The 21501-nt window shown below is 35.8% G+C and overlaps 1 protein-coding gene across 12 annotated transcripts in view; it reads right to left on the bottom strand.

Moving 5' to 3' along the window:
- The window catches only part of BLTP1 (bridge-like lipid transfer protein family member 1), a 114713-nt gene that overhangs the window by 43061 nt on the left and 50151 nt on the right, over positions 1 to 21501 (bottom strand). For 9 of the 12 annotated variants that reach the window (XM_075751092.1, XM_075751080.1, XM_075751085.1 and 6 more), the window contains exons 30-49: positions 20997 to 21170; positions 20554 to 20674; positions 19544 to 19690; positions 19044 to 19171; positions 18407 to 18609; positions 16570 to 16767; positions 15699 to 15910; positions 15300 to 15451; positions 14265 to 14415; positions 12999 to 13151; positions 11520 to 11760; positions 10072 to 10220; positions 9425 to 9644; positions 8375 to 8533; positions 6783 to 6958; positions 6079 to 6254; positions 4764 to 5470; positions 3206 to 3445; positions 2680 to 2773; positions 1133 to 1183 (exon numbers count right to left, since the gene is read on the bottom strand). In XM_075751092.1, coding sequence (XP_075607207.1) covers positions 1133 to 1183; positions 2680 to 2773; positions 3206 to 3445; positions 4764 to 5470; positions 6079 to 6254; positions 6783 to 6958; positions 8375 to 8533; positions 9425 to 9644; positions 10072 to 10220; positions 11520 to 11760; positions 12999 to 13151; positions 14265 to 14415; positions 15300 to 15451; positions 15699 to 15910; positions 16570 to 16767; positions 18407 to 18609; positions 19044 to 19171; positions 19544 to 19690; positions 20554 to 20674; positions 20997 to 21170 — 3852 coding nt within the window. The remainder of the gene's footprint in view (positions 1 to 1132; positions 1184 to 2679; positions 2774 to 3205; positions 3446 to 4763; positions 5471 to 6078; positions 6255 to 6782; positions 6959 to 8374; positions 8534 to 9424; positions 9645 to 10071; positions 10221 to 11519; positions 11761 to 12998; positions 13152 to 14264; positions 14416 to 15299; positions 15452 to 15698; positions 15911 to 16569; positions 16768 to 18406; positions 18610 to 19043; positions 19172 to 19543; positions 19691 to 20553; positions 20675 to 20996; positions 21171 to 21501) is intronic. The other 3 variants (XM_075751081.1, XM_075751089.1, XM_075751082.1) reach the window with 2 other exon arrangements.

Raw genomic sequence — 21501 nt, 5'->3', positions numbered from 1 at the left:
CAATCCTTTAAATCATTTATACTTTTGTTGTACACATCATATGGCAATGAATTCAACCGTTCAGTGATGCACTATAGAAAAAAAGTACTTTCTTTTGCTGGTTTAATGCTGCTACCAGACAAAAAGGAACAAAAAAGCTCAATAACTGCTTATCTTTTTTCTTTACATCACTTGCAGTTTTACAGTCCGTCACCTCTCCTTACAGAGCTACCACCTATAAGGACATTTTAAAGTTAATCCGGTATTATCACAACACTGAATATACACAAATGCTGTAACAAACAGCAGTTGTACTAAGTCCTTCTAAAAGATACGCACTGGTGGTTTAAAGCAGCAAAAGAAACCCATGCTCAGAATAATGCTGGGGGGGGAAGAAAAGCCTAACAATTTTTGGCTACATAACTTTACTTCTCAGAGTACTGCAGTGTCATTGTCTAACAGAGCTTCTAGGTTGCCAGTGTACCATTTCCCACCGCGACCACTACTCCAGTGAGACCCTCTGGACTTTAGCGTCAGGAAGTAAGAAAGCAACTTTGCATATTTTGTGAGAGAAAAGACCTACATTCACACATACGGATCTGGGGGACATGAAGAGGGTCACCTTCGTTAGCAGTAGATGCACAGGCATAGTTTTAAGGAAAGCATTTTGTCCTGGCGTAACCTGGTCAGCATGCCTAATAATTAAACCCAGCAGGGAGGTAAAGACAGACAAAAGGAATGGTCCTGTTCATGCTGAAATCACAACAGGTACTGTCACTCCAAGCACAGCAGTTCCTTACCAAGTTCAAAGCAAATCTAACCTGTCCATTCCTTCATGTTTATCAGCATTATTTCACCTCATTAAAATAAGCATAGAAGTAGATCTAAAGAACTTAACAGACAGTAAAACCATTCTAGCATTACAGTAGTGACCCAATACCTGCCCCTAAAGCTAGATTGTTAACATTTGCAAGGGCTTGTTTTGACAGATATTTAGCAGGCTACATTAAATGCTTATCTAGGTAACATTAGATGTTAAACTAAAATGTATTCAAGCAACATCTGCCTACACAATCACACAATAGGAATGCAGCTACTAGCTACACAACACAGAGTTAATTGCAAGACTATTAAACATAATAATATGACATACAGAAACTCTTGTTTGGCTGTACTTGTAGGAGATGTAGGAAAATCCTCCAGTCTACAGATGAAGATTGAAGAGAAAGCAAGAAAAACAAAAACAAAGCAAATAAAGAATAAACATTCATGCAAAATTAGTCAGTTAATTACTTGTAACCCACAATATGACACTTACTTTCAAATTTACCAAGCTGAAGGTTTGGGGTTTTTTCAGGTTTGTTGTTTGCTGCTGCTGTTAAAGATTTATAATTATTTCCCCCTTTTCCTTTTGTACCCTCCCCTATATAGAAGCTCAGTAAGACTGGGACATAAAACAGACATGAAGAACCTCAGTCACCTTCAGAAACCCTGCATGGCTGTCAGATTTTATTTATCCTTCTGAAACACATTTATTGGGAGCAATTCAGCTGAGGACATGAATAAAATTCTGTATGTTTTAAGTTTTATATAGCATCTTCCAAAGTAAACAGGAATTAAAAGAAGAGAGACTCATGTCACATTATTTAGCCCCTTTTCTACAACATTAATATTCTAAAACCAGATCACATACTGAGGGTTACCCAGCTAACACTCAATCTGCTTGAGGATGATGTACGTTACAAAGCATTGTAGTTCGACTGTTGTTTTGCAACTCAAACAGAAGAAAGTTCAACTAGAAACAAAGAAAAATAATGCATGCCTTTTTTTGAGTTTGTGAACCTGGCAAAAAAAAGAAAACAATGTGGATGCTGAGCGAATCATTCAAGATGTTCATGCACAAAAAGCGATTCTTCCCCCCACCTACGCCAAGTTGCAGCAATTATCTAAAGGGTGGAGAATGGATATTACAACTGTAAAAATAACAGAAAGAATCATGCAGTAGAGGAGTTAAAAAAAGAAATCCATTAAAGAAACAATATAGATCTTAAATGGGAATAATCAGCATCGGTAGGTTAAGTACTCCCTAAAAATCTTGTATGGTTTAGTGGAACCTATAAGCTTCAAAAAGCAAATAGAAGCATAAGAGAAACAATACACACGATGTAATAAAGTTTCTGCACGTAGACCACATGGAATAAAATCAGTGCAGAAAGTTCTGATTGCATGAAGTTTAATTTCTTTCTTTTTACAAGAAAGGCACCTACAATTTTTCAGTCCTGTCACTTACCTATTTACACTGTGATCCTACAATCAGTTCTGAATTTACAACTATCTTTTACTAGAAACACAAAGTAACAGGAGTATTCATATTTCTCTAAGACTTGTGCGATTGGGTGCCCTAGACTCAAACCTAACTGAAAAATATATTCACCATATTCCTTCTCAGCTTACTCAGATATGTCTTTCCTAGAAAAGGCTCCTGTCAACAGGCACACGCAATCATTAGCTTTAGGAATCAAACTCAGGCCCAATTCTGCAACAGCTGCATGGTTACCACCAAACTCTGACTTCACAAATTCTCCCTAAAAACATACCAGCAATGTTTTCTATGTATTAGGCCACATATCTTTATTGTCACACAACTGATATCACTTCTATGCACTTCAACAATTTTAAACTGTCAGGCTTCATACTTACTGGATATTTGGGGTGATTCCCTCCAGCAGGACAATATTGACACCTCCGATGTGAGCAGTGGCACATGTCTCAGTCATCTTTTGATGCAGTACATCTTTAAGAAAAAAGATACTTAACAGCATTTCATTCAGTAAAATACTTCCTACTGCTTTCAAAAATACAGCAGCAAGAAAATAATTGAAAAATTACAGTTTTAGTAGTCACATTAAGTAATTAAGTAATATCAAATTTAAATTTTGACAAGAAGAAAGCTTTTGCAAATGAAAGGAGTGACCATCTTAAAATAATTTTCTTCACAGCATTTTCTGAAAAATCCCACATCCATTTAAAATCTTTTACCATCCTAGTAATAGTTTTTAAAAGAACTTGTTGAATGTTATTATACTATCCACATGGACATAAAATACCTCTATTTACAAACAAATTACACATGCACCTACATACATATTGGTATAGGTATGCGCAAGCACATCAACATGTACAGCTGCCACTGAATTTAATTAGAGTACAGTTTAGCTTATCCCACCTTTCATTTTTTCTTTCAAGGTGAAACTGCCATGGATTCTCTTCAGTTCAGATTCCATCGTTAGACCACCAATGTCTGCCTCCAGGTGGGTTCGATTCACCATCCCTATACCGAAGACAATGAGAGTCACGTGCTGAGGCTCCGAAGTCACCAAGCTGCGCTTCCTCTGTGCGTCTCTGCCGTTATCCTGTTCGTTCTCAAACACCACTCTACAAGCAGGTTCAGTCGGGCTTCGCACACCTACGAAAAAACAAATGACTTATTTAAGGATACTTTACAAGAAATCCTTGACACACCTGATTTATATTTGAATTTGAAACTGAGGATCACTTATCTTGCACATCAAGCCAACATTTTAAGCAAATTATCCGGGCCTTGTTTATTCTACTCCAATAACGCTGCAACTGAACCAAATCCAGGACACAAAAGGGACAATGACGAGTGACATGATTTCATTATTATTCATAGATATATTCCTAAGTACATTACATAAATATTCATACTTATGTGGTTTTATTGTTATACAATAAAAAAACTCTGACAGTTTCCAATTGTCCTGTTTCTTTTTTGATCATTTCACAGTCAAAGCTTCTTATAATTTAGTTTTGGATGAGCAAGTTTTCCTTTTCAATACTGAAGAGCACAAAAACAATGTAAGAAAATTTACATTTTGTGCAGACATCATAGCTGTGGATATGATATTCTGTGCATGAAAGATATTGCCCTCTGTTTGACACTTTCTCAGTTTTTCATTCTTTAGTTAAAAATATATCCAAAGACAATATGCTTAACTAGTATCCCCTGCATATTTACAGTGGCCTAAGTTCACCAACAAAAAGAACGATTCTAAATCAGCTCTCAAATTTACTCTGCTGTGCTAAAATACATTGCAAAGAAAGCACAATGATCAGCCCAGATCTCAAAGCTTTGAGTGAAATTATGGCCCAAACACCTATAAACTGTGCTGGACTTTACCAAAATTAGTATTTCACCTTTTCTTCTTTCAAAGGTAGGTTCACAGTTGGGGTTTGTTTGTTTTTTCTTACTCAGTCATTCCCAGGGCAGAAATTATTTCCTTCTGGATTGCTTATGTATGTGCTTAGTATTTTCACAGAATTATAATATATAACATTTCCATTAGCCACTTGAACACAAAATAGCACCTAGGGAGGAACAAACTCAATCTACTCTGTACACAAGTAACCAGAAGATTTAACTTTTTAACATAGTCCCACACCCACTGCAAATCTAGATTAACAGAGCTGCACAAGAATATTAAGGGACTGAATTTAAAACTAATCAATTCACACATTTCTGACTAAATCTAGGATTGAAAGAATCAAAGCATACTATAAAGCCAGGAAAAGAATTTTTTTCTTCTGTACACCATCTTGGTGAACTAATTACAAGCTCCCCCACAGTCCTCACCACTTGTCCCTCTCATCAAAGGTAGATGGGGTGGGCAACTTTCAAAAACCACCTTATGGTCAAGCTTTAGAAGAATACACTTGAGCAATAGCACACGTTCTCAATTATTTGGACTCATGAACTAGTTTACCTGTTGGCCCGAAAGTTTCAGAAGACTTTTCTAAAATCCCGGTTGGATCGGAAATGAGTGAATAGAAGTTCAATAGTTTATACATGTTTTGCCAGCACTCAGCAGAAGGTTCGCTCTGTTCCGATACGGTAATAGAGTCAGAGTCATCCATATGAATAGTCATGTGGTCAACTACATCTTTTGAACCTTTCCTGGAGACTTTAGAAGTTCTTCTTTCTGACCGCCCCAAGGAATTCTTGTTTCGAGACTCTTTTTTATTGTTCTCATTGTTTGTTCTTTTGTTCTTGGTGTTGTTCACTCTGTTACCTCCGTTAAGACTTCCTCGAGAGCTTCGGCTGAAATCAGAAGAGCGGAAGTCTCTGTGTTTGCGGGTTTTAAAAGTAGGTGTCGGAGAGGCTGATCCAGCTGTATATCTGCTAAGTTTGATGTCCGTCTGGGTGGCTTTGATATCATCAATCATTGTACTGAACTGATGAATGAGACGAACTAGTGCCATATCTACGTGCTGGCTTATGGACTGGCAAGAAATTGTAAAGTTACAGTGAAAAGTATTATAATAGCGTTTATTCAAGTCATGAAAAGAAAGGGCGTTGGTGGAGTTGTGAGGTGTGCACATGGATTTCTCCATTACAACCGCACTAATACTGAAAGTTTCTAACATCAAAGCTGGTTTGAATTCAAGCGGAGGAAGATTGACAGCTCCTTGCCTAAGGAAAGAAAAGGTACAAGTTACTTCTTTGTTTCTTTTTATGGGAGTCAAATACTTTTCTGCACAGTGCTACATCTAATTCAGTGAATCCAACCTTTTATTTCCCTTAGAATATCATCATCTTACCATAGTTCTAAATATAAAACAAAATGAAGTTTTATACTTTCATACTGCGTGCTACTAAGACAGTAATCATTCAGTTCAGGCATGCAATCTTTCCATCACAACCTAAAGCTTTGCCCAAAATCAGCGGTGGGGTGATTCAGCATTTACACTGAATGTAACAGCCTCACTTACAGGATTAGTTACAAAACAGCATTTAAGAGCCTCTCAAATTTCCCCCACTATTATTCTCACCAGTTCTCCCTTCCCCAATCTCTGATTTTCAAAAGTAGCTGAGGTTTAAATACTTAAAAGTTTCCAAATTATTCCACAGGAAGATAAAATAAATATTGTAACAGGAAGAGCAAACAGATAAGATTAAAAAAAATAAAGGACTGCTCTTTATTCTATGGAAGTGCTTTGGAAAATTCTATGTCTTCACATAAAAATCCTAATTTCTGTTCTTTAACCAATATACACATTTTCAAATACCTCACAACATACCTTCGAGCTCGTTTGCTTTTTCTTTCCTTTGCTGTATCTGAATCAACAATATCTGCTCTTAGACAGTCTAAAGTTCCTGAGAATGAAAGGTATTCTCCAAAGTACATTCTGTAGCAGAGCGGCATTGCATCCTGAGACTGAATTCCCGTGTAACTTAGAAGAGGTTTGAAAACAACCTACAAAACAAAACCCACTGATTTACTTCTTGTTGTCTAGATTATTCCTACATACTTGCTCCATCATTTGTTCATCTACAATATTTACATCATCAGCTACATAACATAGAACACTTAAGTTTTATTGACAGTACTGTAAACCAGAAAAGAAGGTGGATATAAAAGGAGAAGCTTGATGGACTTAGAGTAAAAAGATTGACTATGCAGCAAGCTGGCACTGAATGCTTAGCTACAGGAGCAAGGTTTCTGCATGTTCGCGCCAGTAAAAAGTACTCCAGAGAACCAGGCTGCTCTCATAAATGCTCCAATGTGTTCTTTGAAGTTATAAGACAATGCTCTATCAATCACCTCTCAAAGTTTGTTAATGGACACCTCAGAGGTTTCTTCAGCCTCTCGTCTTTATGCAGGAACACATAAGAAACATGTACAAAAACAGGATAGCATTTTCATCGTTGTAAGTTTATTTTTCGAGTAGTAACTAGCTTTTCCCTACAGAACTCCCTAAATACATCAGCAAATCACCCCTACCTGTGCATCTGCTAGCTGGACAGCAGGAAACCCCTGATTCCCCTCTTCTACACCTGCAATGTCATCCTGACTGGTGCTGTGCTGTGAGTGCGTGCCATCCAGGGTGTTCTGGTCACTAGACAAAACTGTGTTGAAGTCTGAAGCAGAAGGTATTGTAGGAAGATTGGGTGCCACACCTAAAAAATAAATACCCATGGAACACTAACACCACAGCAAATTTTACCACCACCAACTCTATTCATTCAGCAAGGTTAATTATGTAGAAACACATGCCATATCCACGGAAAGTCAGAGTCCTAGTCAGGTCTATAGCCTCACAAAAGTGGCATTCAGGACAAAGAAACAGTATGATATTGCTGAAACAGTTACTAAATAGAGATAGTCCGAGTCATATTTGGCAAGCACAAAAATATTTCCTTCTTTTTGCTCTCCTTCCCAAGGTCTTTTGTCTGTATTGCATTCTATAGGGTACTTAACTCCAGTTTAAACTGAAATAGTTTATAGGCCGAGTAGCCTATACCATCAACAAAAAAGCAAAGATTATCCACAGTTGCAGATACTTGCTTTTAGCTGTCAACGTGCTTTAAGCTTCTGGGTTTTATTAGTCCCAACACAAGATCTACTAACTAGATCTCTATAGATTAGTCTTTGTATGGTCTTTCTACAAATGACTATGGACAGCCACTTTCCTGCAGTTTCAATAAGAAAAATACAGCTTTTTCTGGAAAAAAAAAAAAATATTGAAAGCAATACTTCTACCCTATGCTTCTTTCTGCAGAGAAACACATTCCAATTTACAGAGAAGCCACACCAGTTAAGCAAGATGTACAGCAAAAAGATGTTTTGTAGATCAGACTATTTGTTCAATATTAAAGCCAAATTAAAACAACTTATTATTGCTTAAGATGAACATATTATGGTTGAAAGACTATTAATAGAAGAAACATTCAAATTTAGTGTTAGCAAAAAAGAAGATTAAGATACACACATTTGAGGATTATGAATAATGACAGGCTTATAGGAATAATAAATAAGCTGCAATAAGTTGTCACATATCTGTTTGTTTAATACACTTATGACTTTCAGTAATGTATATTTTCTTTTCCCCATTCCCTTACACCAGTTGATCACTTCCCATCCCCAGAGAATGTTACTGTCAAAATAGATGTTTATGTTTAGTCTCAGAATTGAACTGAGAAAAAGTAAGGATTCCAATGTACAAAATCTTTATTACAAAAAGAGTATATGCAAATTAGATTAAAAATAACTAACAAAATGCAAGGAACTCTGCAACTGAGGAAGATTTTACAGCTTAGTTTTTGGCAACTACACATTGTTTTGAAAGCTACATTTACAGTTCCAAATGTAAGAAAACGCTAAATTTTTGGAGTCAGGGTGAGGGAAACGAAAACAACAGTTTTGCTTAAATCACATTTGTTCATGTTCCGGTTTGCTGAGAAATCCCACAAGTAGTATTTACAGCTGTTGAACTTAAGTCACTTGCTCAATTACTTTCAGAAAGAATATTGTTTGTAAGCACAGAAACAGCCAACCCAGAATCATCTCTCAGGTTCAGCTGTAATTAGCAATACCTGTTGGAAGACTGTTGTGTCCAGATTTGGTGGCCGGACTTTCTTGCACTACACTTCCTCTGTTGCCCACAGCATTCGACATCCAGTTATAGAAACTCACAGAAGATGGTTCAGACAGCAAAGGATGTTCAGATAACATGTCTGTGGCCACAGTATTTCCTATACAGATAAATCAAAAGCTTCAGCATTTGATGTAGTAAAGTCAGAAAAAAACCAGGAACACAGCATAAGTTTACTGACACTACATATTTACTATAAAAGTAAGCCAAGTCCTCACGGTTTATTCCCATAAACTATGTGTCAAGTAGCACTACAGCTGCTAGCAGAAGTTATACTATGACACTATTGGATGTTGCACTACAAGTCTCTTTACGTTGGTTCATCTCTACTATTAATTAGAGGAAAGGAGTCATTAGGAAACAAAATACCTTTTTTTCTGAATAATATTTCATTCCCTGACAGCAAAGGAGAGAAGTTTTAGAGAAAATACAGTATCAAACTTATCTGTTTTTTCTTTATATAAATTATAACAATGTACACTGAACAATAACACAGAACATAAAAATTTCAATGTATGTTTTTCAAACTTCTACAAGTCACATTTGTTCAAAAGACCTTTACTGAAAATCTGCAAATTATTATACACAAACTAAGCTACTGGAACGTTAGTTTTAGTCCATTTTTGAGCTTCTTACAAGGTCAAGAAAAAATGTCAGAGTGATCACTTCATTTCCTTATTTATTCAAAAAGACTCACTTAAGTAATCATGTATTATACTCAAAAAGCAGTAAGGCTACATAAAAGGAAAATATTTTATTTTGTTAGTTGTCATTTTTTTTTCCCAAGCTGACGTACTTCTTGTTTGTTTCTAGGAAATTGTATGGTGCAGTGATGTCTAGGAACTGCTATTAAAAACTAGGATTCTTATCTGGGGGGAGAGAGGTGGGTTCTTAAACAGAAATGATAACTCATAGTGAAAACATAGTACCTTTTCTAAATCATTAAAATAAAATCAATCCTCCTTTCCCCTCCCTTTAGCTTAGATCATACCTGTTCTTGTTAAAGAACTACTTTTAACTGCAGTTGTACTTCTTTGAGGAGTTCCTTCCAAAAGATTATGCAGGCTAGGAAAACTCCCAGTAAGATAGCTGAGCAGACTCTCTTTTCTTGGACTTTCTTTGACTGCCATTCCAGAACGGCCAACATGCACCGGTGAATCTGTAGCTGTATCTCCACTAGTGTAGCTTAAGGAATGATACGGATGTATACCCTTGTGGAGAAAACAAAGAAACTGATGAAATACTGTGTGAACTGCAAAAAGGAAGCGATGTTTGGTCTGTATATGAGATCGGAACACAGTAACTACAAAATTCTCATTCCTGCAAACTTCTGGACAAGGAGCACTTCATTTGGGTGAGGTTATATGCCATATAGGTATTGTGCATGAAGGTGCTAATGCACATATATATGTTTTTTAAGCACGGCTCTGAAGTTAATCAGCAAAAAAAACCCATAAAGAACAGATACAGAATATAGACCAACCAATCAAGCATCACTTTTATAAGGTAAGGAGCATACCGTCCATGCATTACAGTTACTTTTCAGACAAGTATTTATTCATCTGCACCCTACAGAATTGCTTCTTAACAGGCCAGCCACAAACCACTTTCCCCTCATGCATGGCACTAGCAACTTACCTTTATTTTCAGAACAGAATCGCTGTGAGTGTGAGTCTTGGATAATTTCCTCATGATCTCAGCACCAGTTACAGGCCCAGAAGAGCCACCAGCAGGTGGAGGACGATTAGCTGTCCCTTCTAAGAGCATTGTGTGCTCACTGACAGTAGCTGGAATCAAGAAAACAATTTTTCTTATTTGTAGGTATATGGGGAACCAAGAATATTTATTTTTAGGTACATTTATTTACAAGCAGTCATGAACTTCCAAATTCTGACACACACCTACACACTGCTGTCTAGGGATTTTTAAGACAAATAAGAAAACCTCAGACACAGGCCTACTGGCTTCTAATGTCATACAACTGTTGCTCTGTGTTACAGATGCAAAAGAAAGTCGCCAAATTTCACTCTCTTTTGCTTACTCTACTGTGGTTGATCGTTTTTTGATTTAAGATGCTCACATTTGCATGAATTCCATCCATAAGTAAATGCATACAAGGCAGCAAAATTGCCACTTCCAAAATTCTTGGTGAAAAATAGAATAATATACACAGCAGAAAAAAATTAAAATACTTCACTGGTTCTAATAGTCTGTTTCTGCTCAACCAAAGCAGATATTTCAGAGGAGAGAAAAATTTCCATCGTACTGTATGATTACATACAAGTTTCACATACAAACATCTCTGGTTTCGCTCTAGTTAATTTGATAATATTTGCCTAGTTTTTAAGTAAAAGCAGATTATTCTCCTGATTTTTTTAAAATTCTTTTTTCCTCAGTGTTACTTGTTACTTGAGATAAGAAAAACATAAACATTGTATTAATGAGAACACTGTACACAGATGCTACCAACAATAACAAAGTCAACTCAAGACAGCAAAAAAAGAGCGTTCCGAAAACATGTGTTTATTTATGCCCTTCCTTTCTGTCATTCTTAAGTCAGCTTTGCACCAAGTACAAAGCTAAATCAGTAGCATATGTTAAATTGGGAATGTGTAAACTGGAAACAGAAATCTACCACATACGAAGTTGTAAAAACAAGGAAAAATAAATATGAAAATATGCCTTCACCGAAAACAAATAAGAAGGTAAGTCCAAAGCTATTCCTGGGAGACTTCATAGAAATGCATGTTACAATTCTTAACTAAGGTCAGAAGCTGCACAACAAAATCCTAATTCCAAACTAGCAAATAATTGGTGTATTTTGTGCGGTAGATAACAAGACAAAGCATGTGAAGAAAGAAAAGTCTCCTGTTTTATTTTTCCCCAAACTAGTAATTATCGTTATAATACTAGAATTATAATTGGCAGCAGCAGCTTCAAAATGAAGATGATTCTAAACAAGAAGCTTGATTATTCTAACGAAGAAGAAGAAGAATATTCAAGCATTAAAACTAAAGATACAAATGCTCTGAGAGGAGCTACTTGTCCCTATGAATTTTTATGGGGACAGAAGAACACAAAAATACCTGCATCGAATTCAAACTCTGCTCCATCAGCACTTGTGTCACTCTGAAGACCCCCTCCGTTGTCTAATCCCAGTCCATCCTCGTGCTCGTGGCAGGCATTTGTCTGCAGTTTCACTGGCTGAGCTGGTCTGTGTAAGCTGACTCCTTTAAAAGCTGGGGTCACCACAATGAACTTCATCCATTGCCTTGCTAAGGCAACTAGACCTTTCTTTAAGGTTACTAAGGCAGGAAGGCCATCACTCTTAAAAAAATAGAAATTAAAAATGCAGATCACAGCATTTTAAAGGAAACTGGGGGGGGGAGGAAGTCAGAATTCCCTTAAATCTTTGTGCTCAAGAGGCTTATGACAGAAACATGCTGGCACCACACAACATCCATTCGGAAGACTAAGAAGCCATGCTTCTAACAGATAAAAATTATAGCTTCACTGAACACAGTAAATACATTAATTTACATGATCTGAGGATCGAGCCCATGGGGCTAAAAATAAACAACAGGAAACAGGTTTATTAAATATGAAACTAGAAGTACTGAAGTAATTATAAGGCTCTGAAGTACGGATTAAAATTCATACCAGTACTAGACTGACTGTATAAACAGAAGAAATTAAAAACATGAGGGTTTTTTTCCATTGTTGGTAAGCAGTATTTTAAAAATATAAATCTAATACAAAATACAGAGATTGTTTTGATTACGTTACTGAATCGTGCTAAAGAAAAAAGCAGCTTCTTATTTTGACCACAAATCAAACAGTGGTATTTCTGCCACAAATTGTGCTATTTCTGATCACTAGGCTGTCAGCTGAATATGTTGAAAAATGTAGTGTTTAAATCTGACAGCCATGGAACTGGATTATGAAAATTATACAAAATCAGGAACACACACTCCTCCTTATGCCCAATATGTTTGTTCAAACAATTATTTACCACTACAAATCCAGACATTTACATTCTAAAGCCACCGAGAAAAAGATTAGATTCTTAAGCCTTAAAGTTTCCACAATTCTAGCTCTTTTCTTAAACTGTCTGCATTATCCAAGTATTTCTAAGGAGACATGAAAACTAGTTCTCAAGGAAAGAATTTGGAATAAGCTAATCAGTGCATGCACTTGCCTTAATAATTGAAATTTATTCAATTTTAAAACTACAGATGCAAAATTTTACTGCTTCACTGTAATCCTGAAGAAAAATGAAATCTGATAAAAAGGCCATTAACAATTTTAAAGACATGCCTTTTTGTTTGATGAAAATAGCTCAATGAAAATTATGCATGTACACAGGCCACAACAAAAACAGCAGATTGAAAGAAAATGAAGTGAGAGAAGCCATATCTACTTACCAATTTAAGGATATATACGAGTTTAGGTTTTATTTTCTTGTTTGTTATCTTTCCTTAAACTGTTACCTAATTTAAGACATTAGAACTTGTACATTTGGAACTAACATGCTGAGTTATTTCCATTTTCACAGGTTAACTCACCATGGTGGCATCCTCAATAACGGAGTAATTTGCTTGATGAAGGTAATGGTGCAATATATTACACAGCAAACAAGAAGGATTTTCTTGCAAGAAACGAGCCACTTTGGTAAGCCTGTTGTACTTGCTTCTCAGAGGAAAGTGCACACTCTTATTCTAGATTAAAATGTAACAATTTTTCACATATGAACATACTTGCAAACAAGAACACACGCATGAACTACAAGATTTCACCTATCACATCACAAACTTCTAATCCTATTTCGAACTTCTGCAACAAAGATATGCCACAACCTACCTTATTTTAAATAGTGGTACGTGAAAAATCATACTTGATTATTTATATGAAGTAATAAGACAGAAGGCTGGAATCAAATCGCAGACTTTGTAAAGTTATCTCTGGACTAATAAACATATATGCACAGCTAGGTGAGATTTAAAAAAAACTGTTTATTCCTGGTTAGAGAAAAACAGACACTTTTCTAATTCGGTTTAATGCTAGTAAAAGGGTAGGAAAAGAAATAGGAAGGGAGGTAGCAATAAAAGACTGCTGCAAAGGATCATTTTTGGAGTAGAGCAGAAAACTAGCCTGACACATTGCAAGACAGGATCTCAACAACGATTATCACTTCAATCTTCCCACTAGATGGTGCTAAGTAAACACTCTTGCACATAAGAAAGCTCCTTAGCAAATAACAGTAACACCCAATTTGTCATTAAAGCTCTACCAATCCTGGTTTTCAACAAAAAAAAAAAAATAGTCTATTTTGCATCTCTTGCTAGAATGTTTCACCCTCACTACGCTTGTCCTCCCTTCCTCTAGCAAACAGGTCCCATAAACACAATGAGTCAATACACTGCAGGAACACAAAAACGCTCCCAAAAAGATACCCTGAATATTTCATAATTTTGTAATTCAACACAGTTTTATATTTCATAAAATATAGCACAGCCTACAGCCATATTTCTTACTCTTCCCTTTCAAAAGGTAGAATCTCCAGTTATTTTATCTGGAGATGTACTCCTGTAAGAAGTATAAAACTTCCTCACTACTAACAGCTGATTTTTTTTTCCCACTGAAATTTAGATTCTGTACAAAAAGCACAGGTAGTGAGCTGTTGTGACCAATTCTGGAAGTAAAGGCTCATAAGTGATGCTATAAGTTTATCAGTGAAAATATCCAGAATCCCAAACAAATATATGTATGTTTAAAAAAGTGTTATACTGCTCTGTTCTGATATGCCTATTGATTTTATAAAGGTCATTTACCTCTAAAGCTTCTGTCATAATGCAACCCATAACAGCACAGATTCGCAGGGTTCCTTCAGTTTCTAGTTTATTTAATGATGATTTCACTTGATCAATGGGAACAAGCCAAGCACCAACTGCAGGCGTTGCAGTACTCAGGAGGTTCAGCTGCCTATTGAGAAAAATAAAAAGAACTAGGTGTTCACATTCTGCAGCAGCAATTAGCAAGATTTTCTAATGCTGTTATGAATTACATTCAACTAGGTGGAATATGACAGGACAATGTTACAAAGCAACAAACACAGATTTATTGCTCAGAAAGTGAATGTTGGCCAAAAGTACCTAAGGCAGGTTTTGTTTTACTCACTCACACACTCATGGATTCCATCCACTCTTGCTACTGTTATTTCCTCCTTTTCCCATTTGTATTCCCTACTGAAATCATACAGTTTGAAATTCTCATCACTGACTGAAGCCCACATTAACTGTTACACAACACATCATGAAGGAGTTTTGCTGAAGGGCTGAGGCAAGAGTATTAGAAAAAACAGAGTATTTTCTAGCTATATACCAAGCTTAAACTATTGACAGATAAGAATATTTGGCTTGTTCTACAAACACAAATTGAAAAACTATCTTAGAAACATTTATCTTGAACTTTATACTGCAATGGCAGTAAGATCACAGGTTAAGCACCAGTTGAATACCAAAAGCACTGAGTGGTTCTCTTCCCTAGCATCTCTCCTACTCAAAAGGAATACCCTCCCCTGCCTTTTTCCTTCACACATTTCAGTCTCACTGGACAATTGTTGTTGGTTGGTTTGTTTATCTTTCTTTTCTTCTTTTAATCATATCTAACTAAAAATTTGCTAGCAACATTTCCATATAAATGCTGACAATAAAAAATTGAAGCAAAAATTACTGTGATATAAAATCCAAAACTTGCAGAGAAGCTTCAAAAATTATTTAAATTACATTCAGAATCTACCAAACACAACTGCAATTTATCAAAGCAAAATTGTCATTTTCTTTCTTTTAAATCAGGTAAAATTATACCTTGAAAATATATGGGCTGGAGAGCGCACATTGGTAGGGGCTGCAAAACTAAACCAAATTTCTTTGATCGTTAGCTTCATGCTGCAAGAGTCAGGGGGAGGAGGTATCAAGGGTATATCTTTTTTCAGATCATCAGATTCAACCCCTTCATCCTTAAAAAAGGAAACAAAGTCAAAGAAGTGAAATGTTTTCCAAAATGATTATACTGAAAGCTGGTGCCCATCAACTCTCCCAAGAGACCTTGCCAAAAGCTGGAAGCTTAGTGTGCAAGCAGACAGTATGAATTCAGTTGGCACAACAAGACATCTGTTAAATTGGCAATTTCTTATTATGAATGTTAATCACTTTCAAAAAAAAAAACAACCCAAGACCGATCATTTCTACGTTGTATGTACATACCTGCTCATCTGAAACTGAATTTCCATTAATATCTGAAGAGGGACTTATTCTATCACAAGGAAGGTTATCATCAGACACATCGGTATTATAACCACTACCAGTTGGAGAATCTGAGGAGTTATTTGATGCAAGCAATCCACCTCTCTCTGTGTCTCTTGATTTACCCATGACTCCAAACGTATTATACAATACTGCTCCAGATTGTCTTCCTCCTAGGAAAGCACACACATCAAGACTGCAAAATGTTTGCCACACATAAATTTCTGTAAGTTATGTCCCATTGAAAAGATATGCAACTTAAGAGGAGGAATACATATGATTTTGGTTAAATAAGGTGCATTACCATTTTACACAATCATTTATCACTACAATTTCCATACAACAATTAACAGCTGGTTGTAGAGCTTCTGATAGTTTGTTCCAAGTAGACAAAGAGTACTCACATGAAAACTTTTTAAACACTATTCCCTGAAAAAAGTAACTTAAATTCCAGAAAATACATATAGGCTAGTTTTTTTCCTCTTTTTCAAGCTAGCTTTCTCCCCGCAAAGCAAAACTCTGACCCTATCAGGAGACACTGTGGGTATGATTGCAAGGTTATTTAAGTGCTCAGTGAAAGCATCAATTTCTACCTTCATTTTAAATTCAGAAACTGCCCAAACTGATTTATATAGAATTATTTCATATACTGTTATAAGTGGTACTGATTACTAAAAGTTCCTTTACTTTATAGTCTATGTGATATGATTTATCTACCATAGACATGTACAATTTAGTATCATCTATACTCAGCAATTTCTAATCACATAATTGCTAACAGAATTGTTAGCAGTTTCATAAAGCAAAATATTAAAGTCTACATAAGCTTTACCTTTTATAGTTAAATTTTCAATTCCACACTCAAACATTATCCAACCCCACTTCTCCTGACTAGGACCAATTCGAGTTACATCTGGAACAGCTTGTTGATCTGTTTCATCCACAAAAGTAAACTCATCCAACTCCTCCAAAGTAAAAAGAACTTTTGATTTCCCAAAAGGAATCGCTGTTATTGCACAAGTTCCAATATCTGTGAAAACAAACATATTTACCATTTTGTTACAAAATGAAAAAACTTTACATCTTCAAATAGCTCTCTGAAGTTTAGAGTGGTTTGTTACAAAATGAAAAAACTTTACATCTTCAAATAGCTCTCTGAAGTTTAGAGGGGTAGGGGGAGAGGAGAGAAGAGAGCGAAAAAAATAAAAATCAAAGTATGAGCAAGGAAAAAAAGAAGCATAGTTTATAAAGTCTAAAAATCTTCCTCCTGGTATGTTAATATGGACAGGGTAATTTTTAAGCTCGGAAAAACAGGGACCAAGAAACACAAAGTTAAATCTTCGAGACATTCCCAATCCTAACACATCTGCCACCTTCATCTTTTTGTAGGGTCATGGTTCCAAAGACATACATACAAACAAGGTCTTCAGATTTTTATCTGAAACTGGCACCTGGCCTGAAATTACTTTACCAAAAAACCCAAACTCTTCCTAATAAATATCTATGGTTCAATAGCAACAAGTGACAGTGATATCGACAGTGCTCTTGAATAATATGTTTTAGTAGAAACACACTTGGTATTAACTACAGCATACTTGAAGGACGCTTAGAAATAAAGTTCTAATTTTAATTCAAAGATTGCTTCTCGGTTGGAAGCATGTCTATGTCTGCGTTGGGAGGACGTAAAGCACTAAGTCTCACTGATTCCTAAAAAAATACATACTCAAGCAGGTTTTAATTCATCATAATCTTTGCTGTCTAATATCCAGGAGGGCACTATGCCACCTTGATTTCTCTGATGTCAGGATGTAGCTTAAATACAAATCCTTTCTTCTAGTGACATTTCTAAAGGAACATTTTAAACAATTTTATACCTATTGCCTATTAACTCACACATAGAGTTAAATGTCAAATATCTGGGAAAAAAACCCACGCTGAGTCAATTCATATCCCTTTCAATCCTCACTCTCTGCTCCCAACTTAAAACAGCAATCACTTTTGAAGTATACGTGAAATGCTAAGATCCCTAGAAAGGCATTTCTCAATTTTTTTTAAATAGAAGATAATGAGGTCTCTTGGTTAGAAATCAAAAATCAATTGGCCTTCTTGAATGCCTGCAGCATACCTAACACAGGACACTACTGCTAAGATTCTACCCATAACTAAGTAAAAATGGAGTTAACTATTTTAATGTTCTCTTACTGCTTTTGTTTTCCTCCAATTTCCTTTGCTCATTCATCTTTGCACAGTGGTGGGATTTGGGATGAGGGGTTTTTTTTTGTTTATTGTGTGTTTTTTCATCATACTTGTTTCACAGAGCACTTCCTCATGTCCTATAGATTCCTATTCTTAATAGGACCAAGTAAAACACAGCACTAACTGGTATAGATTCCACCAAAATTGAACCAGTTTTGAAAAAACCTGCCTCTACTTTTGGTCATCTTTACCAGGATCTGGAGTTATAGCAGCTAAATTTAATTCATAGCCTCTTGAAGAAATTTCCTTCACGCAAACAAGAAGGAAGACAATTGGATAGATTTCACTTCCAGTTTTATAGTCACTATCCTTAAAAATCTACAGCCTGTCACACTGAAATTGACAGTACAACAGGCACATTATACCTATCCTCTATGAAAACTGACATGTCTACAACATAAAAAAAGGCTTACCTGTTGTATCAAGGCCTCTTAGTTGTCCATGAACGCGATGGATGTTCAATTTAGCAGCAATTTCTTTTCCTTTTTCTGCTCCAGCATTGGATCTCAGTGACCCAGAAGACTGGGGCTGCATTTTACTGGTTTGGATGTAACGATCAAATGTGACAGAATTCCTCCCGGTTTCTGCATTGTTTGAAGTCTCCTCAACTATACCTCTTTGAATATAAGGGAGAAAAAACAAACAATTAAGCAAATCTCAGATAGACATATTTCATTTGAATATTTCTTGTTAAGTCACATTGGCATAGCAGTGTTAAAAAGAATTCTTTGTAACACAGAAGATGCAGATGCTTTGGTAGAAAAATATTGAAAAATTTAATTTTATCCTGCATGAAATATAAGCAAGAACGAGTTAAAACTGAAGTTCCAAAATTGTTCCTGAAGAGTTCCTCCACTTCTTAAAGAAACTGCAATTCTAATTAGATATTAGATGTTAATTTATAAAACATAGAAGACACATTGGTTGCTTAACTCAGTCATGAAAACTTTTTCAAATACTCTTCAGAACTGAAAAAAATTAGCATCACCGTAAGGCTTTTGACTAGCTTAACAAGAGCGAGCCACAAATAGCGATACGTATTATTCTTACCTATTCATACGAACTTGCGTGGCAATTCTATCAAAACACAAAGCTACTAATGAAACGTGAGTCACAGTTTTGCCAGACGAAACCCCTGGGGATTCATCAACAGATGCTTGTAGTAAACACAGGTTCACCTATATGTAAAATTCCCCCAGAGAGCAGAGAAATTTAGAAAAACGTTAAGTATACATCACTAATTTCTGACACAATCTTGTCTTACACTTCTCAGTAAAATAAAAAAAAATAAAAGAGAAATAGATCTAGAAGATGTAAAAATATAATTTAAAGGCATGGCAGTCGGGTTATCTCTATAGTGGTGGTGATTTAACTTGCACATTTACTATAATGAAGTTGAGCTGCTCCAAAACAGTCTATCTTGTTCAAACATTAGTTACCTAGCACAAATACACAGCTTCACTTAAGCCTTTGGGGAACTAACAGGGATGCAAAATAAGGAGAATTTGTGAGGCACATATCTACTAATAAGCTAAACAAAAAGTTGTTACCTTTGGTACAGTAACGTTGGCCTGAAGACCTTTAATTGTCACATTATCTTGCTTAAGTGACAGATTGGTCTGTGCTGGTCCCTGGTTTGTTGTTCCTGTAGTGGCAGTGTCTATTTTTGTTCCTCTAATATCCTGCTTTGAAGATAACTTGGAGGGAGGGGGAAAAATAATTTATTCTCACTGAAACTTAGAGCTGCTAAGCTAAAGAGTAACAGGATAGTATTTAGTGCTAAAGCAGCTAGAGATTCTGATTTCATTTAAAGCATAATACCACAATTTCTAGAACATGGACTGTAGCACTTACAGATACGGTAGGTTTAGATCTATAAGGGTAGCAATGCCATTCTGCAATTAACTTTCTAATGACCAGGTTTCAGCTAAAAGTTTGAGTTCTACATATATAAGTTATATAGATCAACTTATCATGAAGTAAATAATTTGTGATTTCTTAGACTTCACAGTGTAATGGACACTAAACATAGATATGGTCATTAACTTGGACAGAAAGAACTCCTAATTCTGTAGAACTACCATACAATTCTTTTCAAGCTAAATTAATTTTTTAAGGTATCAGATTAACTGCAAAGAAAACAAGCACTTTCACAGCTTAGTTTGAACTTTCCTCTACCTCACAGAGACTCTAACTGTTGTAGAAGAATAAATGATGTATTGCTGATATGAATATAACACAAAAGAATATCAGTTATAGTAATTTCTAAGGACAGAACACAAGATCTCATGCAAATTATGGTAGCTACTGATTAGACTGTTCAAAGCAGAAGAACTTCAATCCTATAAGAGATTTCTGGTCACTGAAAGACAGTATATAACAGTTGATTATAAACCATACATACGTTAAACACAAGGTAAAAATAAAGATGTACTCCAAATTAATATAGCATTTAGCTACTATGTCTCAAAACACTGAATTCAATTAAAACTTTTTCTATGTCAAGTATAGAAAACAATATTCTTTCAAATCTTTGTGCATCTTTCATTCCCTTTCTTACGTTTTCTGAGAAGCTGGTTTTGCTGTTCTGTACAGCATCTCGAAGAACTTTGCAGTGCAGATCATCAACGATTGCTGCTGGGTGTCGAGAGCTAGCGCAATGCACCATTGCTTCTATGTACCTGTGAGAGGAAAGAAGCCCACAACAGACCATTCAAACTTCCAGTTTCACATGACACACCATCGATAATGTTTAATTAACACTACAGACAGAAGAACAAAGCACTGACAGACATAAAGGGCACTTCCCAGGTCAGCATAACATTCTTCCAGCTTCTTCACAGGAAATGCCGAATTACATTCACTGGGTACAAGGCCCTACTGTTCCATCAGTCATGTTATTCAATCCTTTTATCTAAACCTTTGCTGCACAAAATAACTTTGATTTTAGGCAATTTTAGCATAACCAGTTCACACTGCAATAGCAGAAGTAAAATTAATTACCTATCCAGTGCCTCTGCTACAAGAGGAGTCAGAACTACATCTACAGTTCCTTTTACTTCTACTATTGCCGTTGTCCGTGTCTGGAAGACGGGATGATCCAACGTCCATTCTTCTGTTATTGTTTCATCATCTGTATTTTCTGCAGACTTCTTTTCCAAAGGAGTATAAGGTGTACTAAACAAATCAAATACATATTAATAATCTAGGTTTGCAAGGAAATACGAAAGCACCCTGGTATTATTTTAATTCTTCATAAAATGCATAAAATGGCAGGTTTCTTCAACCACATCACTTAGAAAGTACACAAATAGAATCCCCAGGCAAGGTCCTTCCCCAGATTCAAGTTCAGCTTCTGACAATGCAATAGACACTTGCCATAAGCACCTCCCAAATTAAATTAAGCTGCAATTCATAATCTTGAAAATGTATGAGTGAAATAATTCTATGTTTTCATGGTGTACCTTCTTTTTGACCAACACTAAACATACTATAATAGAATAACTTG

This window comes from Balearica regulorum, chromosome 4 (genome assembly GCF_011004875.1).
Source record: "Balearica regulorum gibbericeps isolate bBalReg1 chromosome 4, bBalReg1.pri, whole genome shotgun sequence".
NCBI classification, from domain to species: Eukaryota; Metazoa; Chordata; class Aves; order Gruiformes; family Gruidae; genus Balearica; species Balearica regulorum.
The sequence above is the reverse complement of the archived record's forward strand: the minus strand, read 5'-3'. Positions and strand labels throughout refer to the sequence as shown.